General features: G+C 40.4%; 1 protein-coding gene across 14 annotated transcripts in view; it reads left to right on the top strand.

The window, feature by feature from the left end:
* ROBO2 (roundabout guidance receptor 2) overlaps positions 1-18,375 on the top strand; it is a 1,049,785-nt gene that overhangs the window by 580,767 nt on the left and 450,643 nt on the right. The window contains exon 1 of one of the 14 annotated variants that reach the window (XM_050333776.1): positions 17,275-18,213. The exons of the other annotated variants lie outside the window; for them this stretch is intronic. Within the exon in view, the coding sequence (XP_050189733.1) occupies positions 18,159-18,213 (55 nt within the window). The 5' untranslated portion in view covers positions 17,275-18,158. Of the gene's footprint in view, positions 1-17,274; positions 18,214-18,375 lie in introns of those variants that run through there. 14 annotated transcript variants of the gene reach the window in all.

The following is an 18,375-nucleotide window of genomic DNA, read 5'->3' as shown; positions in this document are numbered from 1 at the left end:
GAGGTGAAATTAATTCCTTCTTCCAAATGCCAAAACTCATCTGTTCTTGAAAGCATCTACAGGCCATAAAAGCTGTTTGATTTTCTACCATGCACATATGCTTCTTTGTGAATTCATATTTTTAATATAAAATCTAAGATAATCTTGTGAACACAGACACTTGCCACTTTATTTTTAAAATAAGGTTTTTTCCCATTCTATGGTTGCCTTTTATACTGAACCCAGTAGAATGGATGAGGCTGGAAATCCTCCACAGTTCATTTAATTTTAATACTTTAATGCTTATTTATTTTAATTATTAAGTATTAATTTGAATACTTTTAATATTTCTTTCTGTTACTGTGTCTTTCTCAAACTCGAAAAGGTTGGAAAAGTGCCAGTTATAAGACTTAAACCATAACTTGTTACATACTTCCAAACCTGGGAGAGTTTTGAAAAGGCACAGGACAAGAAAAAGAAAGAAATTCACAAAACTCTTTAAGTTTCTGAGAGAAAATGTGAAGATTATTCATCTTCATTGCACTTACTGAAAAACATGGAAGGTACAGGGAAAATAGGTTTTCTGAAAAAAATATGTTCTTCTCCAAAATGTACAGTTAAAGGCTTATCCAAAGAAGGGGGAAAAACCCCCAAACAACTAAACCAAACAAACAAAAAAAAATCAACTCCACAAAACAAACAAACAAACCCACAAGGGGAAAATTTGCTTATTCAGTTTTTATGGTGCATAGACACAAACACTGAGGCCAGTAAAGGGGGAAAGCAGGATAAGGAGAAGCTGAGATTGCTGCTTTAGAAGGCTTTACCAACTCTAGACTGGTTTAAGGTGTACATGAGTAACAACTTTACAGGCCAGCTTTGGCTAGGAATCCTCATCCATCTGCTTTCCCATTTCCCTTACTGCTGCTTTCCTTGGTCCTCTGTGAGCCCGCTTAATTCACTAAAATCAGAGAAAATTATCCAACCACAAGAAACAAAAGTTGCTTTTTTTTTTTTTTCCCCTCCAATTTTAATGATTTAGATTTGTTCGATGAAGCAAAGGAAGCAAGGCCATGTAGCTAGAACAAAAAAAAAGGGACAAATGACGAGGAATTAAGTGCTGGGATGGGGAAAAAGGAGGTTGCTAGACTTCTCTCTGGGCCAACAAGGTGTTAATCAGCTCATTGTCCTGTGGATGGCAGGCTCAAGGCGGATAAGGTGATGTGACTTAAACACATCACACCTAAGGGTGACCTGGGAAGACAAATGCCATCTCTCCTAATATCTCCCCTCTTCCTCCTTTCTCCCTGTCTATGTGCTGGACAAGGCACCATGTGGCATGGAGTATCCCTTTGGTCAGTTGGGGTCATTTTTTTTTTTTTTTGCAAAATCAGCTATTCTTATAGCATGAACAGTTAACTCTTCATTAGTTTGAAAATACAAACCAAGACACTTTTATGAAAAACCTTTTTAGACGTATAACAGATATTATTATTATTTAAAAATAATTTAAATATGTATCGCTGCTACTCGCAGCAGTTTGTAACTGAGCATCTAAAGGACAGTTTATGTACATTTCCTAAAATGCAGGATTTTTTCCCCCCAGCATTTTGGTCTTTTGAATTAGTTTATCAGGAAGTGCAGGATAAATGTCATTAGCATTCACTTTCAACAAAGAGATGAGTTTGTTGTTGTCTACATTCATTTAATTTATCACTCCAAGCAGAGAATGCACCATACTGATTCCTTGTAGACACACAGCAATTTCTCCATACTGAGGAAGTGTTTTGCCCTTAAGAAATGATGTGTGGCTATTTAAAAAAAAAAAAAAAAAAAAAAGATGTTGGTCTTTAGAGCAGCAGTCTTCATATAGAAAAGGAAAATTTCTTCTAGGGTGACAGAATAACTACTTGCTGTGAAGAACTTTCCTTTACACTGTCCTAACTCCAGTTAGAGAATGGGAAAGGGTGAGTATCCATTTTCACTGAGAATTATCCTGAAACAGAAACTATTTACCCCATAGATCTAAAATAAAATAATTTAAAAACAGTATTTGGGATGATGACAGGAATTTACTACATTATGTGACAGCACCAATCCTTTGAAACACCATTTGTGAGAGTCAGTACTTTAATTTTACTTCATTTTTAACAGGCCAGATTTTTAAAAACTTGGTCATAAGAGTACACAAGAAAAATGAAGGAGTTTCTTTAAGTACACCCCAGAAAACATTAACCAAGGCATGATTTTTTTTTTTCCTCTTTCCACTTCTGCTGACGATGAAGATTTTTGAGGAAATAATTTTTAAAATAAATGAATCAGGAAATCCAAAATCAATTTGCAATGTGTGACTATTACCAGAGCCGTGTGATTTCTTAGTTTAGCCATGGCTAGTTCTGTTTAGGTGAGGTGTTTAAGGGGTCACAGCACCGAGTCTGACAGAGCTCAAGAAGTGTTTGGATGATACTCAGGCACACGGTGTGACTCTTGGGGAGGGTCCTGTGCAGGCTGTAGGGTTGGACTCGATGATCCCTGTGGGTCCCTTCCAACCCAGCATATTCTGTGATTCTGTGAAATACATACACATACATATCTGCAGAAAGTGAGGGGATAACAACACCTGAGTGTTGACAGAGTGTAACTAATTTCTAATGTAGGGACATTTGTGTGTTTGCCTCAAATTTATAAGGTCACAGTGTATTAGAGATTACATCTCTTCATTGTCTGGGAGTGATATATTGACAGTGCTCCATTTTCATTGACATTCTCCTTGGAACATCTCAAAGGTTGCTGGAGGATCATGCAATATTAAAGTTTTCCTTCTATCCATGAATCAAAGCCAGACTATGCAAATTTTGTTTTTCTGGTCCATCCCTCAGTCAGATGATAATATATTTATGAAATGCAAGACTTATTCCTATTTTTAGCTAGATTTTTTCATGTTCAAGTATTATAGAGAACAAAGCACACTAAAGTTAGAGGGCAGTATTCAAAACTTCAAATCCCAAGTCACAGTTTTCCCCTAACTTCTCTCCTTGCTAAGCAGACTTGTTTCACATGCTAGACCAGGCTAGAAATTTTCAAATAGATTTTATTTGTCTTCGAAGGTATTACTTGGTGTAATTTAAATTAGACTAATGGTGGAAAAAGAAAAATTATTTATGTTAAAAACTTGGTCACTGCCTCATGACAGAGAGGAGACCTTATCATAGTCTACAGCTTCTTCAGAAGGAGCAGTGGAGGGGCAGGCACTGATCTCTTTACTCTCGTGACCAATGACAGGACCTGAGGAGATGGCCTGAAGTTGTGACAGAGGAGGTTCAGGTTGGGTATTAGGAAAAGGTTGTTCACCCAGAGGGTCGTCAGACACTGGAACAGTCTTCTCAGGGAAGTGGTCACAGCACCAAGCCTGACAGAGTTCAATAAAAGTTTGGACAAAGCTCTTGGGCACATGGTGTGATTCTTGGGGTGTCCTGTGAAGGGCCAGGAGCTGGCTTTGATAATTCTTGTGGGTCCCTTCCAACTCAGGATATTCTGTGATTCAGTGATGGCTATGTTTTAATTCATATTACTGTCAATGTTTGGACTTCACCACTGTTTTCTGTGAGATATAACACATGGTTTAACAATGATATATCTTCCTTTTATATGAAATGGGAGTAAAGCAGTTTTGGGATGTAGTTTAGGGCAAGTTTTCAAGTCATGTCATGTGGCTGTAATGCTATCTGCAGTCTGTTAAAAGTTTTGTATTTTAAAGCATTTTTTAATATGCAGTGAGTGCTTTGCTTCATACAGACTATGCTAGCCAAAAGTGTTTAGTTTGTGCTTAGTTATCTCGAGGTAGTTGCTTCTTGTTGGAAACAAGAAGAGTCATATCTGGTGGTGCTACAGTTTGTGTCTGTTAAACCTAAATGGTTTATTTCTTTTAGTACCTAACAGGGCCAAGTGCAAGGTGCTGGAAGGACATGGACCTGTTGGAGTAAGTCCAGGAAAGGGCCACAAAGATGATCAGAGGGGTGGAGCACCTCTCCTTTGAGAAAAGGCTGAGAGAATTGGGGTTTTCAGCTTGGAGAAGAGAAGGCTTCAGGGCAACCTTAATTCAGCCTTTCAGTACCTAAAGGGAGCCTACAAGAAGGATGGAGAGGGACTTTTGGTAGGAGCATGTATGGCTTTACACTGAAAGAGAGTAGGTTCAGGTTAGATATTGGGAAAATATTCTTTACTGTGAGAGTGCAGCAGGTTGCCTAGAAAAGCTGGGGATGCCCCATGCCTGAAAGTGTTCAAGGTTGGATGGGGCTCTGAGCAATCCTGTTCTAGTGGAAGGTGTCCCTGTCCATGGAAGGAGGGATGAAACTGGATGGTCTTTAAGGTCCCCTTCAACACAAACCATTCTCTGATTCTGACTGTCAAATTACAAAGACATTTTCTTAAATCAGCAGTGTGCACCTTGAGCAGAGCAGGAAGGAAGATTAGAAACTGATCTATCAGGTAGGTGTCCCTCTTCAAGAGCAAAATTGGAAATTTGTCTCATAGCGCATAGATCTTCCCCTTGTATTCTTGCTTTCTTTTGATTATTCTTTTAAAAGATTTATCCTTTCTGTGAACTAAAAAGGAAGGAGTTAAATGGAGCTGAAAGGAGCTTATATGAAAACAAGATATGACTCTATCGTAGTGGAATTAATCAAACATGAAGATAAGACAGACATATCTAATTTCAGAAGCTACAGAAAGAATATCTTATCACAATTGTTTCAGTGACCTCACTTTTTAACTTTCAGAGGAAATGCCTTCAGTATGCAACCCTACACTGAGGAAAAAGAGCCAAAATAAGTAGACAGAACAATATGATTGATATATTTCTCCAATGGATTTTTTTAATAGACTTTTTTTTTTTTAGTCTCTGCCTCTTATGAAAACAAATCCAAATCACCAATTACAGGAATTCTAGACTGTTTTTATTGGAAAAAAAAATAAATTTGGATGAACCCAAATGAGTCATGTATGGCTATGTGTCTCAGTTCCGAAACTTGATGGTAAGAGAAGTGGCAGCATTATCTCTAAAGTCCTGTATCGTACACAGGAATGCAAATATGTCACTGTGCGTGCTTGCATAAATAAAAACGGCACCACGACTCTTTTTGTATGCAATATTCAAAGAAACAAGTTTATACAAGAGTAGAAGATTTAGTAAGATGTTTTATCTTGGAGCCCCTCAGTAGTCTCAGCTAAACCATATGGCCAAACTCCAAAGCAGACATTCAGCTGAGCTCTGCCTCTCAGCTGGACCTCAACAGAGCAAGGGGAAAGGAGACAATAAAAACAGATCAGCTGTAGGAACAACAGCATGTTGTTGTGTCAATGAGATTTGACCACTATTCATATTACAATTTTGACTTATATATAATTAGGGGGAAAATGGTCAAGGTGGTGATCTACAAATAGATTCTTTGAACAGGCTTTGTAATCAGATTTTCTGATGAGACAACAGAAGAAGCAAAATGGTTTTGTCAGCTGCTGTTGTAACCTAGGAGTAGAATTTAGTGTAGAGATCTGATATTCTGATATAATATTTGCCAAAATCCTAATTCTTCTCTTTCCTTACAGCAAATACAAAACATGTGGCCAATAGTTAAATTTTGCTATTTATATTTTGTGACATTTTTGTTTAGAGGGTGATGCTGAAGCAGGTTCAACCCTTCCTGACTTCTTCAAACACTCTATGAGATTCCTTTTCTGTGGGAGTAGCAGAGATAGCGTTAGGAGCAGTTCTTTTCTCAGATGTCTGCTAACCTAACTTCGTGTTCCCACTTTTCCCCTGGAAATGCCTTCCTGATGATTTTTATGACAGTTCTTATCCATTACACTGTCTCCTGGCCTTTGTCTTGGCTTTCTCCATCAGTTCTGACTTCAGCACACACAGCAGAACTTCTGAGCCAGCCTAGACATGCTGCTCAAGGAATCCGGTGTTAATTCCTGTGTTAATATCAGGTATTTCACTACTCAAAGAGTTGTACTTGTGCATTTTATTTGGTCAAAAAGGAGAGTGCTTAGCACTCCAAACTTCCTTTAAACAGTCTTTATTTTCTAGATCTCCAGATCAAAGACTGCACGAGGGAAATTTTTGTACACTGCCAAAATAAAGATAGGTACCTGTTGAGAACCTTCAAAAGAAACTAATTGCTAGAAACTTAACTCATCCTGACTTGCAACACTAATGAGGCTTCCACACAGCACTGTGAAGCTGAATAATTTTGATAAACTTCTGAATAATTTTGATAAACCTGGCCTTGAAAAAAACCATTTTTCTGCAAAATTGTTTTGCTCTTAACATTGAATAAAATTTGATAGGGTTTTTTATAATGTAGTAAAATAATATAGGCCAAATGGGAATTAGTGTACAATGGTACCAATCCAGATAACTACAGTTATAGTAAATGATTGTTCCTATTGACAGGCAGAAATTACTAGAGATTATGAGTTGAATGGATAAATGGATAAATACTACACCAAAGCTGCAGCTGTTGTTACTTTACTTTTTTGCTGAAATAGTTCAGAATGTAAAAGAATGTATCAGAGCTGAGATGTCAAGCGTACAGTAATGCCTCTCAAAGAAAAGAAATGCAGTTACAGTTTTAACTATAAAGATTTCCCTTTAAACATTTGGAATTAAAAATAGAACATTTCCTACTGTAAGTGCTTGAAGTGCATATGACAGCAATCCTACTGTTCAGCTTAATGAGCCTGTCAGTCTAGAATATTAAGCAGTTTGATTTAAGCATCTTAAATATAATGTAGATCTAAAATGTTAAATGGTAAGCAAGAGTTTGGGAAATGTAGTAAGGGGCACTTTTCCTGTATAAAGGAATCATCTATGATCTGCTATTTCTAGGATGAAATGTGGTTATTAATTAATATAGCTTTGATTTCCAAGGACTTAAAGATTTCAAATCATAAATTTCCAGTGTGTTTTAAGATGTTTCAAGACATCCTTATAAGATTCCAGAGGTTCTTCACATTTACTGGCTGACACTCAGCCCTCATTTCATTTTCTTTTCTCATCTTGACACTCTTTTAAGGAATACTTTACTCAATTATTTGATCCACAACTGTGATTTGACTTAGCAGCCTTTGGATTAAGTCACTGCTTTACAAATCCAGGATTTAGCGGTTCAGATGTCCTAACCTCCCTGTGCCACTCCTGCATCTCTGATCTCATTTCTCGCAGAAGAGACATCTCTGCATGGATCAGACACCAGCTCCAGAGACATTGCTCCCTTTGCTTTGTCGTGCTGGTGTTAGAAAAGGCTATATCATTTTTCTACATATTCCTTGTCAAAGACATGACTTAAGCAACTCTAAGCTTGTATGCCTACAGTTTTCTGATCCTGATATGTTCAGGCATCCACGAGATTTTAGAAACATAATCCTTGGTATTTTCATTTCAAGTGGTTTAAGGGTAGACACTGTGAATTGTTGATGGCTAAAATGCAAGCTCCTTCTTGACTCAGAAGATGTTGTGTATTTCACTTGAGCAATGTAGGTTTATTTCCATTTGAAAATTAAACAGATTCAAACTCGTTCTACCTGAGCAGTGCTGAATCACCAACCAACCTCTGTGTTACGTGACAGGAAAATGAAATAGAATCATAGAATCACTGAATGGTTTGGGTGGGAAGGGACCTGAAAGATCATCTAATTCCAGCACCCTGCCATGGGCAGGGACACCTCCCACTAGAACAGATTGGTCAGAGCCCCATCCAACCTGACCTGGAACCCTTCCAGGGATGGGGCATCCACAGCTTCTCTGGGCAACCTGTTCCAGTGTCTCACCGCCCTCACAGCAAAGAATTTCTTCCTACTGTCTAATCTAAACCTACTCTCTTTCAGTTTGAAGCCATTCCCCTTTGTCCTATCACTATAGTTCCCGATGAAGAGTAAAAGTGGATTTCTGGAGACAAAAAAAAAGAAAAAATGGTACTCAGATTTCTGTCTCGGTACTGCTTTGCTTAAATAATGAGCATTATCCTATCCCTGCAAAAGCACTGGAGGACAGTGGTGGTCAGTAGTAAAAGAACATCAGAATTTAAGCCAGGTTTTTTTGAAATACAGATCACTTGAAAAGTTCTCTACATTGCCCAAGGAAAAATTTCCTGGTGGGCTGCTGCATTATTTCAGTTTTTTTAATCACCTGTGCTATTCCTTCCAAAGGATACAGGAAAAGACTTATAGGGGTTTTTTTTCCTTATATGAGAATTCAAGCCCTGTAAGCACTTCTGGAAATTTCTCAAGTAAATTCTGTGCAGATTTCGATGAGAATATCTCTTTCCTTCTCCATATTGGACTGCTGTTTCTTTTTAAATATCAACAAAATAATAAATCCTGCACACATCTTCATTATTTTGTGCCACCCACACACCTATAGCCATTACTACAGTATTTTGAATTTTAGACATAGGGATATTTACCCTTTTTTACTTAAAAATAATCTTGTGGCTTTACTTCACTTATTGGCTTGTATGCTTTAAATTTGACATCTTAATAGATACACCACTTACAGATTAAAGGGCTAGGATGTATTCTTTATGGTTTTCCCTTGGGAAATCATGAAAAGGGAATTTTTTATGTAACTCTTTTCCAGAATCATGGAAGACACATTTCCTTTAGATAACCTTTTGGCAGGTAATAGGGCAGTGGAATTTAATTACTATTTATATTACCAAGGTCCATAGATACACAGTCTTGGTTACAGGATCTCATTGTGGTAGATGCTGTTGAAACCCATTTCTTTCTTCATTCTCAAGATAAGTTCCTCCTAGGCCATGGCAGTGTAAAATACCCCATTCTTCTCCAGGTTGTCCTAGAAGGCTGTGCTATTGCTGATTGTCTGGGTAAGATAAGCTTACAGCGTGTTTCTCTTGTCTACAGAAGACTGACAAAAAAAAAGAATTTAAGCTGGTAATCAAGTAATAACTGTCGGTCACCATCATCGTGGGCAAGATTTGAACCGGTTGCCTGAGATTGAAACGTGCTAAATTCCACCAGCAGACACAGTCCTTCAAGCTGTGCAATGAAAAGAAAAAAAAAAAGAAAAATAGCTATTTTCTGTTGTTTGGTTAGCGTGCTTTAAATGTGAAAGAGCCTGCCTAGCTGTGGCAGTGAGCAGCTTTGAGGTAATTGCTATTTTGTGTTTCAGTTCAGAGACAGACGTTAAAATGAATCATTGGCTTCTCTTTCTGTGTTCTGGGCTGGCCCTTTTGCATGTACAGTTTTATTGGTTTTAAAGGGACTGTGCACTGGCACAGCTGCTCCCAGTATAATAGGATAGGCAGTGTAGAGGAAAACATTCCCACATATTTTCCTGGTAAAAGTTTGGTGATTTTATATACAATTTAAGCAATTAAATCCTATAATAGCTTTAACAGCAAAATATACAAAACATGATAGTTCCTCTAGTGGTTATACAAGATACTTGGTGTTTACATTTGTACGTATTGGTGGGTTTGATTAAATGCATACTTTTTAAGGAGAAGTCTTGTTCTGAGCCTTCAGTTTTTTCTTCTTTTATGTCTCTTTTCCATTTACTTTCGAAATTTATGTGAGTCCTGAGCGCTCTTTTAGTCTGCCATGCATGGGAGGGGTATTAGCCCAAGTTCTGCTGTGGGAACTCTCCATGCATCAGCTGCCTTTAATAGGATCACACTTCTAAAAAATAAGTCATATACTCATATAAAAATTTAGATAGAGAACTAAATTACATCAGCAGTGAAAAATCAGACGACTGAAACATCAATTCTAATTTAAAGGCCTTTCTTGAGACAATGCAAAATGTAATTCTATTGCCGAAGTGAGGCAAGGCTGTTCTGGGACAAAACTAATATAGAAGTCTGACAAATATTGTTAATAATCCACTGATATGTATAACTGATGAGAACAGTGTTGACAGCACCATATTGCAAAGAAGAATCGTAGCCTGATGGGAACATTACAACCCCCTGGTAGATCCGTGCACGAGCCTCTAATGCTGTTAGGGTTGCCACCATACTGATGGGCCAGGTTCTCGGGAGCTGACATCATTATAAATCAGAAGCTCTCTGGTACCACTGCAGGTCCTTGGTTTGACTAATGTATGATTCCAGTTGAGGGCTGCAGTACAGCAGAGACCAGGCTGAGTGTAACCCGTCTGTGCTGGTGACACTTTGGAGGCCAGAGATAACAAAGAGAACTCGGGAAGTCTGTCTTCTTCTGCAGAACAGTCACTACAACAGAATAAGCTAAGCCCTAAGCCAAATTCAAAAGCCATTTAAGATTGTAACACGATACTGGATGTGTCTGTTAGAATTATCAAGTAAACTGACTTGTTAATGACGTAATAAATCTTGTTTCCTGCATTATTAAATTAAACACTACCTGTTGTAAAGAATATTTGCCCACCTACAAATGGGTATCTAAATAATAGACATTTACATAGGGACCTACTTTTATGAATTTTGGCCCTGTTAACATATCATAACATATCCTAAAATCACAGAATTGTTAAGGTTGGAAAAGACCTCTATGATATCAAGTCCAACCGTTAACTTATGCACATATATATAGTCACATATTTCCATTTTAAAAGCTGTAATTAAAGTGTAAATATTGTTGGCTAATGTAGTTGGCTGTCAATATGCACTTGTTATGGAAAGTGTGACATATGTCATTTAATAAGAGAGCATAACACATTATTTATAATATAATTATGTAGGAATGTGGAGCTCAGCTTAAGACTTTTTTCTGTATCATTGTGTACAGTTATAAATGTGTTGCTGTATAGCTTGATTTTCTGATACTTGGAAGTCAGGGTGCAGTAGCTACACATAATTTCACATGAATTGGTCTGATTGCACTGTGATGAAATACATTTTTCTAAGGAGAATTCCACTTTTGCATCTCTCATGTAGGCAGGGTAAGATTTGATCGTATTCTGGTTATTCATTTTAAATGCTGATTCTTTTATTGAATGACACGATGACTGCCTTATGCCATCTGGAAACCTAAAATGTCTTTAGAAAATTAAGTTTAGCTTGTCACTTCAGGAATGCTTTTTATTTTTTGTGTGTGAGTTTGGGCAGGGTGTGGTTTTGTTAATTTTTAATTAAAATGAATGTCCAGATAGAGGTCTACATTATCAAAAGTATAAACTAAATTACTCTTGGAATCTTATTTTATTTGTAGTTGATAGAATGTGTCTTTGATGTCCTTATTAGCACTTTATTCCATAATTGGTGCCTTCATCTTGTTGAGTAATTGACTCTTCCTTCATTACACAAAGAATTACATAACTTACCCGGAGTTCTGGATATAAGAGAGGGAATAGAAGCTCCTGATGTAGAGGACAGGCACAATCACAACCCTTATAAATGGGAGGGGTTAAGACATATCACTGAGAAAATACTCGTGTATAAGAGGAAATTGCTGACACGGAGAAGGCCAGCTAGACACAGTGCAAGGACTGGAAGGGATGCAGAGTGTCCTGTTGCAAATTATGAGCTCATGCTACAGTGTGGAGACAGCTATAACTTGATGTGCAGCTTGCTGCACTTGGTAGAAAGGCTATTAATTTTAGATACTACAGTTGTAAAGGAAAGCATTTCCAATCACAAGACAGCAAGGAATGCTCTTCTGGTCACGTAATGTTCACTGATCAGTCTGCGTAGGAGTCTCTCAACAAAGGCTCCTATTATTGCAACAGGAATGGCTTAAATTTGAGGAATATCAAGCAATTATTCTATTTATAGCTTGTGTGTGCAGTTTTCTGTAATTTATAATAGAGGTGAGTGCTACTGAACACCTTAGCATATAAATCTCTACTAAGAAACGTTGGTGTTTGGTGTCAAACAAAGTACACCTACATGATCAGAACTTTGTCAGTACTGCCAGTCATGGAATCATGGAACCTTAGAAAAATGTGGGTCAGAAGAAACCTCTGGAGATTCTCTAGTCTAACTCCAAGGAGGTCCACTTTCAATGTCTAGGGCACTGTCCAATTAAGTTTTGAATATCTCCAGGGACAACAATTCCACAGCCCCCTCAGGCACCTGTTTGAAAATGCTGTTTCCTGACATTTAACTGGAACCCTCCCACACTGCAGCTGGTGTCCACTGCCTCTTGTCCCATCCCTGGGCACCTCTCAAAAGAGTGTGCTTCCGCCTGCTCTTTGCAAGTCTGCACAAAATCCAGCAGCTTTGAAACACCTTCAGTGTTTGTGACTGTCATGGGTGCTCTACTCTTCACACTACGGGTTTTGAGTTTCAGCTGCTCCTGCTGTGTCACAGATGTATTTCTAATATGTGCTGTTCTTACCCCTGGAGTGCAAAGATGCTGCTGCTCTCTGCAATGGCAGCTCCAGGTACCTGAAAGGATGGTGTGCTGCCATCTTTTATTCCACAGGAAAACACAGACCTATGTTTCGCATAGCAGTAAACTCACCCAATGCCACACCTAGAAGCTTCCTTTCACCTCCCCATTCTGCCTCAGAAAGGAAAAAAATTGACCCTGGTTTTATGTATAATCCATTTTTCAAATTCTTTTTTAACTAAAAATTGTCTTTCTGCTTTCTTGATTTTTTGATCAAGCTGCAAAGTGGAAAAGACACTGTATCTTTTTTTTTTTTTTTTTTTAATGGGTGATAAATGCACATTCATAGAAAAAGGGAAAATAGGGTGTACAAAATCTTTACATAGTAATATTATATATATAATGCAAATATTTCTGCTTATTACCTGCTCTGAATCTCCTTTAAAAACAAAATAATCAAGTAGAAATTATTTCAGGTGAGGCTGTTTTAAAGATTGTCAAGAAGCTGTATCATTTTCTCTTACCAGTTCTTGCTGATTTAATGAGCTGTGGATGTAAACCCTAAACTGAGCATCTGATATATAGCAAAAAACTTGCAATAATTTAATTTACCAAATATTTATCTTACCAACAGTATAGATCATTCTTATAATTGCGGTAAGCAATGTAGCTGTACTAGTAATTAAAAATTGTGCAGACACAGTCTAGCAAACTAAGGGTATTTCAGAACAGGGTTGTTAGTGTTGCTTGATTGGTATTTCCAGAGGAACACTCTGAAGTCAGATGCCACAACTGAGGAATTTTTAATGTTGAAGCAGAAGGTGACCCTCTGTGCTGCAAGTAAGAGACACCTGTGAGACAGAGAAAGAAGCACGTGCTTCCATCACCCTTTTTTTTTTTTTTTTTTTTTTAATCCACAAGAGTGGTTCTAGGAAAGTAGATTAGTCAGAATTGAGGCAGCCAGGGACAGCAGAAAAGCTACTTTTCAGGGGGCTTTGTGAGACACATCTAGCCACAGCGCTTACACTGGTTTAGCAACATGTCTTCTTTTCCTGGACTCAGTTCTTGATTTACCTCTCATGTACAATCTTCCTGTGGAAGACCCTATTGATTGTAGCAGGAATAATAATCATGCTTCAGCATTTATAAGGATTAAAATCTATAAATTCTGTTCTCTCATCATGTATTCAGTAGTCAGATGACATTAGAACCCAGTGACCTGGAACAGAAAAGCACAGAGGAAGACAAAAGTCTGTTCTCTGGGAAGGTCCATGCTCACTGTCATTTTTTTTTCCTTTTTCTTTTTGTGTTTCTGAGGCTGCCCAGCATTACATGCTCTGAATTATCCTCTGGAACCATCTTTTGCTCTACTCAAGATCCTAGAAAGACCAGCCTCCTAACTTAACTTTGTTGCCTACATTTAAATTACATGGTCATCACACCACATATATATATATTTTGATATTAACAATCTCTATTCACTTTCAGCAATTCCCTGAGTGAGTACTTCTGGTATCCATAAGAAATTCTATATGATCCACCTCAACGTAACCTTTCTCCTTTGAGAAGATAACAAGAGGATTTTATGGCAGCCAGGAAATAGGGTATATTATATAGATATGTAACAGCAGAGATGGTAATGTTGGTTAAGAAGAAAAAACCCTGTGAATGGTAGAGCTCACCTGAAGAGAGGGTGATGCTTCGTTCTTTAAACACTGGATCTGATCTTTCATATACTAAATATGTATTTTAATGCAGTCTGGGAAATAAAGACATGAAATATCAGACTGGGAAAGCAATGAAACCTTTACCTCTACCACTGGCACACATCTGATCTCACCCCTGTTTTTCCAGATTAGTCCTGCCTCACTTGATGATTGACCTTAGTAGGAATCAGGGCAATATTTCTGTGCCACTTCCCTGTTCTAAAGTTCCACCTCAACAATACTCTTTGAACTGAAGCTTTATGTGCACCACCACTGACATATCCTTTCCTCCTCCTGCTCACACAAGTATTTAATCAGGTGGCATATTGCTCACAGCCAAACAAATAGTTGGCACATTCAGTTCCTCTGTATAGACTTTGCTGTTCAAGCAGAGAACATCTGTCCTGCTGGCCGTGTTCATTGGAGGGTACTGAAAGACCAGAGAGACAGCATATGTTTTTTTTATTCCAGTATCTGGATCACATCTTATAATGGAAGCAAACAGTGTCCTGAGCAAACTCTGCTCACAGGCCAGTGACTCTGGTCTGTGACGTGTCCTGTGCTTGTGAGACACAACCTCTTCTATAATGCTCCGGACAGCTTTGGATGACCTTTTATTTTACTTTGAGGAACTGTTAACTCTTCACAAAAAAAAAAAACAAAAAACCAACACAAACAAACAAAACCACACACAAAACCCAAACAAACAAACAAAACACCAAATCAGTGAAATACAGATGAGCAAAATCTATTGGTAAAAATGCTTGATTAAATTTGGCTGAAACTTTTCGAAGTTTTTCAAAGTGTTTAATAGTTGAAAGGTGGTATTCTGCAGAAGTGAATGAATAAAACAGTAGCAGCTGTAAGGGATAATCCATTGATTTCCCTGAGAATGCTGATATGAGTCATTGTACTCTTCTACTGGTACCTCTGTACCTAAGGGTTTTGAAGACTCCATGTATCTACAAAGTATTATGGTCTACATCAGCTATTATTAAATTTATCTTAACTTTATTTGAGAAGCAGAGAAAGAACTGGATAGTGTGTAGCTGTTTCCAATTTAAAACTTTGCAATAAACAAGCATTTTCTCTAAGACTGTGCATTTGAAATGTCCACTACAAAGCGTAATATTCTTTAATATTTCATGTTAGTTACACATACTGTCAGATAGTTATAGTCTTCTTGTTTTGCCAGTTCACAAGTACACTGACAAAGATTACCCTTTTGATCACCTTACCCTAATTAGCTTTAATTGCAGCCTTCCTCATGAGGTTGCCTCCAGGTGTAGTAATATAGGACCAGCAGGGGAGGGAGGGGATTCTGCCCCTCTGCTCTGCTCTGGTGAGACCCCACCTGCAGTGCTGCCTCCAGCTCTGGGGTCCCAGCACAGGAAGGACATGGACCTGTTGGAGCGAGTGCAGAGGAGACCAGTAAGTTGATTAGAGGGAGAGAGCACCTCTGCTGGGAGGAAAGGCTGAGAGAATTGGGATTGTTTAGCCTAGGAAAGAGAAGGCTTTGCCCAGTAAATGTGGCCTTCTGGTACCTGAAGGGAGCCTACAAGAAAGATGGAGAGAGACTTTTGACAAGGGCTTGTAGTGACAGGACAAGGGGAATGGCTTTAACCTGAAAGAAAGTAGATTTAGATTAGATATTAGGAAAAAAATCTTTACTGTGAGAGCGGTAAGCCACTGGAACAGGTTGCTGAGGGAAGCTGTGGGTGCTCCATCCCTGGAATTGCTCAAGGCCAGGTTGGATGGAGCTCTGAGCAGTCTGGTCAGAGCACCTGGAAGGTATTCCTGCTTGTGGCAGGGGGTTGGAACTAGATGATCTTTAAGGTCCTTTCCAACCCAGGCCATTCTATTTTTCTATGGTATTTATCTTCAGGGCAGATTGTGAGTATAAGGGGACATCGTTCCCTGATTTGCATTAAGAGGCTTTGGAGTTTTCATCTTGCTTTGTATGGAATACCAATAACTCTTTAAAAAAATCCTAACAGTGTCACATTTGGAGACAGTAAAATAGTTGCCACTGATTGCACGCAAGAATCAAGGAAGAATTAACTTGCAGAGCGTTTTACGTGTGTGTGTGTGCACCATGTACCTTTAGCAGAAATACTGTTCGCATCCTTCGCGCGGAGAACTTATTAAAGAAAAAAAAAGATTTCTAATATATGCAAAATAAAGGGGGAAAGAAAGAAAGAAAGAAAGCAAGACGAGAGGAAAGCTCGGAGGTCTCCGAGCCGCCGCACAAAAGGCAGCGCCGACAGGAGGGGGCGCTCGGGCTTCACCGAGCGGCGCTGCGCGCGGCCCGGGCACGGCGGGGACACCGCGGGCTGGCTGTCCCCTCGCGGTGCCGATGTGTCCCCTCACAGGGGCTGTGTGTCCCCTAACGGGGCTGCGTGTCCCCTCAGGGGGTGTCTGTGCCCCGTCAGGGGGTGCCTCTGCCCCCTCCTCACCGGGTGTCTCAGTCCCCCTCTCGGGGGGCAGATGTCTCTGCCCTTCTCCGGCACCAGGCGCCGTTAAATCCCGCGTTGCTCCTTCCCCCGCGTCCCTCCCTCTTTCTGCTCTGGTGGTTCGGGGTTTGCTCCGAGCGTGTGGCGGAGAGGGGCTGTTCTCCCTGGTTACTGGGAGGTGAGGTGGCCCCTTCTCCCGTCTCCCTCACCGCCGCCTCCAGGGACCACGAAACTTTCCCTCTGGCGGGAGCTTCCCTGCATCCAAGGGACCCGGGAGGCAGGAGGCTCCTGGGTTTCGGCGGAGCCCGCCGGTTCCAAAGGCTCTGTGGGACACGTGCGATCTTTTGTGTTTTGTTTTATTTTATTTGCCACCTTTTCCACAGAGCGGGCCAGCAGAGAAATCCCTGGGGAATATGCTTTCGAGGGTCTCACTCCCTAGCGCCTGCGTTAGGCGTGCGAGAGGGGAAAATGAATAATTAGAGAACAGTTCCATGAAATCACTTACCGAAAAATTAGCTGCCCGTTAAAGGGGAAGCGGTGAGGAGCAATCATGTAAATCCTACCTACACCCAACTGTGGAGGGGAGGCAGCGAGCCTGGCTCCCAGCCCTACGGCTGCCTGCTGGCATCGCCGTCCCCATCTCCCTACCCCGGGAGGAGAGAGAGAGGGACGCGTGGGTGTGGAGCGCAGTGGTTTAGTCCACACCCCGCAGCCTCCCTTCCCCAGGCAGCCTCGGGAGCCGCGCTCATTCTCCTCCCTCTCGCTGCCAGCCGGTGTGTCCGCGGCGGCAGGAGGCGGAGGCGGCGGGAGAGGAGGGGAGAGAGGAGAGGGAGCGGAGAGAGGAGCGGCGGACGCGCCGGGGCCGCCCGGGAGAGGCGCGGCGGCGGGAGCGCCCCGCACTGCCCGCATCCCCAGCACGCCCCGCATCCCCCGCCGCCACCGCTCGGCAGCAGCAGCGGCACCGCGCCGGGGTCCTGCCCTCCAACAGTTCCCGCTCCGCTTTCAGGGAGGAGGGAGGTGTAGGGGACAAGGCTTTTTTTTTTTTTTTCTTTTTTTTTTTTTTTTCTTTGAGGGGATGCTGAGAAAGCAAGCCGTTCCCCTCCCGTGTAGCACATTGCCTGGGCGTTCCTATTATGGAAGTTAAGTGAGAAACTCTGCAGCTTGAACTGATTTGGGGAGAGAAAGGGGTAGGGGGAGGGCGAGAGGAAAGCAAGATAGCTGAACCAAGCCAATGGTTTTCCTGCAAAGTGCCGGGAAGTTTGTGGAGCACTTTCTAGGAATCAGGTCCTTTCTCAGAGTCTCTCCTTGTCTTCCGAAGAAAGAGCTGGCTTTTGGATTGCCATGGATCCTAAAGAGAGTCTTAGACACACTTGAATAATTCCTCTGCTCAGGCTGGATTGGTGGGAATTTAGGAAGGAGCGTGTGTGCAAAGCAGAAGCCGCCGGAGCTCGCTCGCTGCTCTAATCTGTATGGATCTAAAAGTGTCACATTCAAGACCTTTGCATCTGCAGCTTTTGATTTCAAGATTTCCCTTTCCACTTTAAGTAGCTGCTAGGAAACTGAAAACTTTTGGACCTACCTCTTACTGGCTTTGGATACTTCTTTTTTTTTTTTTTTTTTTTTTTTTTTTAATCTCTGTGGAATTAGTCTCGCAAGCGATCGGGATTGCTTTTACTATGTCAAAATGGGTCTGCTGACGCCACTCCTGCTCTTCGGATTTGCATTTTTTCAAGTCTATGGTAAGTTCTCTTATTTTAGACATGTCATTTCTGTGCAGAAATCCCCTTCATCTGAATCTGATTTGGGACAGCACATGGACGGCATTATAAGCTTTAACGTTACAGAGCCTTAAGCTTGTTCCTGGTATAAAAATGGTATTTGGGGAGGGAGGGGTCGGAAGA

This window comes from Myiozetetes cayanensis, unplaced genomic scaffold (genome assembly GCF_022539395.1).
Source record: "Myiozetetes cayanensis isolate MyiCay16 unplaced genomic scaffold, myiCay2020 scf5-8, whole genome shotgun sequence".
NCBI classification, from domain to species: domain Eukaryota; kingdom Metazoa; phylum Chordata; class Aves; order Passeriformes; family Tyrannidae; genus Myiozetetes; species Myiozetetes cayanensis.
The sequence above is the reverse complement of the archived record's forward strand: the minus strand, read 5'-3'. Positions and strand labels throughout refer to the sequence as shown.